This window comes from Kryptolebias marmoratus, linkage group LG15, assembly GCF_001649575.2.
Source record: "Kryptolebias marmoratus isolate JLee-2015 linkage group LG15, ASM164957v2, whole genome shotgun sequence".
Taxonomy (NCBI): domain Eukaryota; kingdom Metazoa; phylum Chordata; class Actinopteri; order Cyprinodontiformes; family Rivulidae; genus Kryptolebias; species Kryptolebias marmoratus.
The window spans coordinates 31,823,717-31,827,883 of record NC_051444.1 but is presented as its reverse complement, the minus strand read 5'-3'; the positions used below and the strand labels follow the sequence as shown (position 1 = coordinate 31,827,883).

The following is a 4,167-nucleotide window of genomic DNA, read 5'->3' as shown; positions in this document are numbered from 1 at the left end:
GTGTAAATGCAGTTTTCAATTAATTCCCCGCTCAAAAGTTTTTGTCTCTTACGCTGATTTCTTCTTTTAACATTGTGAAGCTCTACTTAGAACCTTCTTAAGATCCAAGAGTGCAAAATGCAAATTCTTGCAATTTTTTGACTGGTCTTAAGATTTTGATCAGGAGTGTATAACTGGGAAAAAGTATTTGATATTTCTATGCAAATGATTTGACATATTACATCTAAAACCAAGGTTAATTTATGTATTTTTTCAATGAATAATTGATTGAGAATGGCCCTTGGCTAGAACCAAGTTTTTAATTTTGTCCCCCTTGAATAATTGAGTTTGACACCCCTGGTCTAAGCCATAGAATTCTAAAGCAAAGCAGATCAAAACTCTAAAGCACAAGTTCATGAAACATTTCCTTACCAAAAAACAAAACCAGACTTTTTTCCTGGTTGTCTGGTTTAGACTCACCTTGATGAACTCCACCTTCAGCAGGCTGGAACTCTGCAGCTCTGATGAGCTGATCAGGTGGAGAGGATCCCTGCCATCTTAAACACATTTGAACAATTCTTTTATTTTTCAGTGGAGAAAACAGACTTTTTGCTGTTGTACTTTGTTTCTATACCAACTAAAATATTGTAAACACAATATTTTTATTTGAGATTTAATGTATCAATATTAAAGTGGACAAAATTAAAATAAAGTTGTTGCTCTATAAAATTAATTAATGTAACCATCCACCCATCCATCTTCTGCTTATCCGGGGTCAGGTCGCAGGGGTAGCAGCCTAAGCAGAGAGACCCAGACTTCCCTCTCTCCAGCCACTTGGGCCAGCTCCTTTGGGGGAATCCCAAGGCATTCCCAGGCCAGGTCTTCCTCTGGGACTCCTCCCGGTCGGATGTGCCCGGAACACCTCACCAGGGAGGTGTCCAGGAGGCATCCTAACCAGATGCCTGAGTCACCTTAACTGGCTCCTCTCGATGTGGAGAAGCAGCGGCTCTACTCTGAGTCCCTCCCGGATGACCGAGCTTCTCACCCTCAACCAAAAGTTTTTAAAGTTAGCTTTTAAAAACTTCAAGAAACTCAGAAACATGGACTCTTAGTGAAGCCCCAGATTTATGGAGCGGATATACAACACACTTCAGTTGTGGTCTGTACATGTACACCAGCTCTGATTTTAACACAAATGTTAAAATAAAAATTAATTAAAAAAGATTTTTGTTTTGATTATGGCAAGGCACTGGGATGACAGACTGATCACAGCTATAGGTTTGCGGACAGCAAAGAGAGTTAAATAGGAGAGTGTTCCAGTGAATAATTTGAGGTCAGAAATTGCAAATGTAACTGAGTATCATAATTAACAAAGGTTTTCTAAAATATTAAAAACAATAAATTAAAAAGTAACTTGACCTCTAATCTGTCACTGAAGATATTTCTCTTTCCATCTGGGAAGTTTTCTCAAATCTGGAGCTGGAGATTGCAGAGTTTCAGGCTTTAAACTTCATTAGATTGCTTTGTTTATGCAGCTAAATTCACATGCAGAATAATCTCACTCTCCTCCCAATATTGAGTTGATAGGGTCTTTGTTAGCCAGGCTCACAAGAGAGTCACATGTATGAAGGTGTGAAATAGAGTGAAAATGACTGGGTATCAGGCTTAATGCTCCATTGTAGGTTTTAGAAAGCTGAAATCTGAGACATTCTCCTCTGTTTAAAGTTGTTTTTTTTTCTCATTTGGTGGCATGGTAGTGCCATGGGATCTCCAGTGTCATCAACTTTGGCCAATCTCGATAAGGAGGAAATAAAAAAGAGAGTCCTGAACTCCTATGAGGGAGCAACACAGAGTGTGAAGCCTGAACCAAAATGTTCATATTTTGAACAGAAAAAACAGAGGGTTTGAGAGGTGGGTGAAGGAAGCCATTTATGTCACACCAGAACATCTGGCAGACTCCCCTATCCAAGAGATCTTTAACTCACACCTCCTGGAGAGTGTAAAGCTGAAGGAGGCCTAAAAAAAAATACACTTCAGATAATTTTTTTCTGGTGTTGATTTTTGTTGATTTACTTAACTCTTACCTTGCTGCTGTATGTTTAGTTTCGATTTGTTATTTAAGGCTTAAAGAAAAGTGTTACAATGTGATTGACAACGTGAGTGTTGTGGGGGTGGGTAGGCAGGACTTTCCTGTTGAGGGTACAGCCCTACATCCCTAGTGTAAAGCCTCTGGTACGAAAAACCCAACATGGTAGCTTCTAAAGAAATAACACTTAGGCTTCAATTCTGAACAGTGGGAAGATAAGGAGATGTTTTGACTATCTTTATTAATGTCAATGTTGATACCATAATTATGATTATGCATTAAAATCTCTCTAGCTGTCAATTCTTCAGTCCTTTCCTTTAATAACGAAGTAAAAAAAAAACAACATGTTAACAGTCTATCTGTTACCTGGAACATCACAGTAGTTGAGTGCGACTCGTCGCAGATACGAGGTGACACTCAGATCGAAACTCCGCATCTTCCCTTCAGCTCCCAGCTGGCAGACGCTGAAGTACAGGACAGTCTTTTCCTGGTCCATCTGCCGGGTGAGCTCCAATAGCACCTAAACACACCCCACCTCAAAGTTTAAAATGCAACACTACCTCCCCCACACACCTCCACCCCATCACCACAGCCTTTGAGAAAAACAAACACACCTCTCTGGCTTCAAACTTGAAGTGCACATTGATGAGATCCTCCAAGGTGGAGCGCTGATGCTCCTCATCTGTTGACTTCTCACTGGCATCTTCATCTGAATCTGAATTCAGATCAGTAAAACAACAGGTGAAGTAGTTTCCAGCGTATAGTTTACCAGTCAACTGGTGCACATTAAACTCTTACCTGTTTCAAATGGGTCGAGGAGGGCTGGGTCAAGGTTGGCTGTCTGTGGTGCGACCTTCGCTAATGGTAAGACCTGCAGAAAGAGGTGCAGAAACACAATCAAACCAATGCTGAATTACATCAGTTCAATCAGACTGTATCGACAAACCTCCAACCTTTTTTGTTGGAGTTGACGGGGAGGAGTCCATCTTGGGCATGGGTATGCTGTCAACTAACTCCAAAACATTCTGGATCTTCTGGTCTGAGATCTTAACGTGCAGCAGTGGGAGCTCTCCTGACACCTTCAACCTGAAGCAAAAAGGGTTAAAATTATTGGGATATTATCCGTATAAGTAAGTGAAGAAGCAGAAAAACTGGCCAGGTGAATTGTACCTGGGCATGCGAGCGTCCTTCTCCACCATACACTTGGCAAGATGCAGAGTGAAGTCCATCGGCTGGAGGATGTGTTGGACAGATGAACTCTGAAGCAGGGCAGACTTCCAGGCCTCACCTGGAATCAGTTCAGTTATTGTATACTTTTGCAACTATGCAGTTCTGTGTATGTGTGTGTATAGGGGGAGGGGGGGGGGCATGTGTTTACCTGACTTGCTGTAGAGCACCTGAACACGCCTAAGTCCCACACTGTATCTTTCATAGGCTCGATCCATAATCTCCTCCAGAGACGAGGAGGATGGAGAAGTTGAACTGTTACCACTATGGTTGACGCTGTGCAACTGCAGACACAGAAACTCTGTTTAACAAATCCATTTTGGTTCTACATACTTAATAGCATGCAGAAACAGTGAACAGGTGAGTCCGAAGTGTCCACTCAGAAACTCCAATACAGTCTTGTGTATGAAACACTTGCGTAAAACAAACTTGACATGAAAACGACGCAAGAACAAAAAATCTAAGCAGGTTCAGACAAATTTTCAGATAAAATATTTTATCCCCCCCTCCCTGGGCTGCCACCTTATCGTGGTGGAGAAGTTTGAGTGTCCCAGTGATCCTAGGAGCTATGCTGTCAGGGGCTACATGCCACTAGTAGGGTCACCCAAGGCAGACAGGTCCTAGGTGAGGGGCCCGACAGAGTGCAGCCCAAAGACCTCTTATGATGAGAAACAGAATTGGAAACAGTGTTCCCTCGCCCGGACGCGGGTCACTGGGGCCCTACTCTGGAGCCAGGCCTGGAGGTGGGGCACGTTGGCGAGCGCCTGGTGGCCGGGCTTTTGCCCATGGAGCCCGGCCGGGCATAGCCCGAAGAGGAGACGTGGGTCCCCCTTCCCATGGGCTCACCACCTACGGGAGGGGCCAAAGGGGTCGGG

The 4,167-nt window shown here is 43.3% G+C and overlaps 1 protein-coding gene across 5 annotated transcripts in view; it reads right to left on the bottom strand.

Annotated features, from left to right (window-relative positions):
• Window positions 1-4,167, bottom strand: part of vps13c (vacuolar protein sorting 13 homolog C) — a 141,917-nt gene that overhangs the window by 91,319 nt on the left and 46,431 nt on the right. For all 5 annotated transcript variants that reach the window (XM_025010947.2, XM_025010945.2, XM_037979977.1 and 2 more), the window contains 7 exons: window positions 3,444-3,576; window positions 3,236-3,353; window positions 3,019-3,151; window positions 2,864-2,936; window positions 2,680-2,780; window positions 2,432-2,585; window positions 460-536 (listed from right to left, as the gene is read on the bottom strand). In XM_025010947.2, the coding sequence (XP_024866715.1) occupies window positions 460-536; window positions 2,432-2,585; window positions 2,680-2,780; window positions 2,864-2,936; window positions 3,019-3,151; window positions 3,236-3,353; window positions 3,444-3,576 (789 nt within the window). The remainder of the gene's footprint in view (window positions 1-459; window positions 537-2,431; window positions 2,586-2,679; window positions 2,781-2,863; window positions 2,937-3,018; window positions 3,152-3,235; window positions 3,354-3,443; window positions 3,577-4,167) is intronic.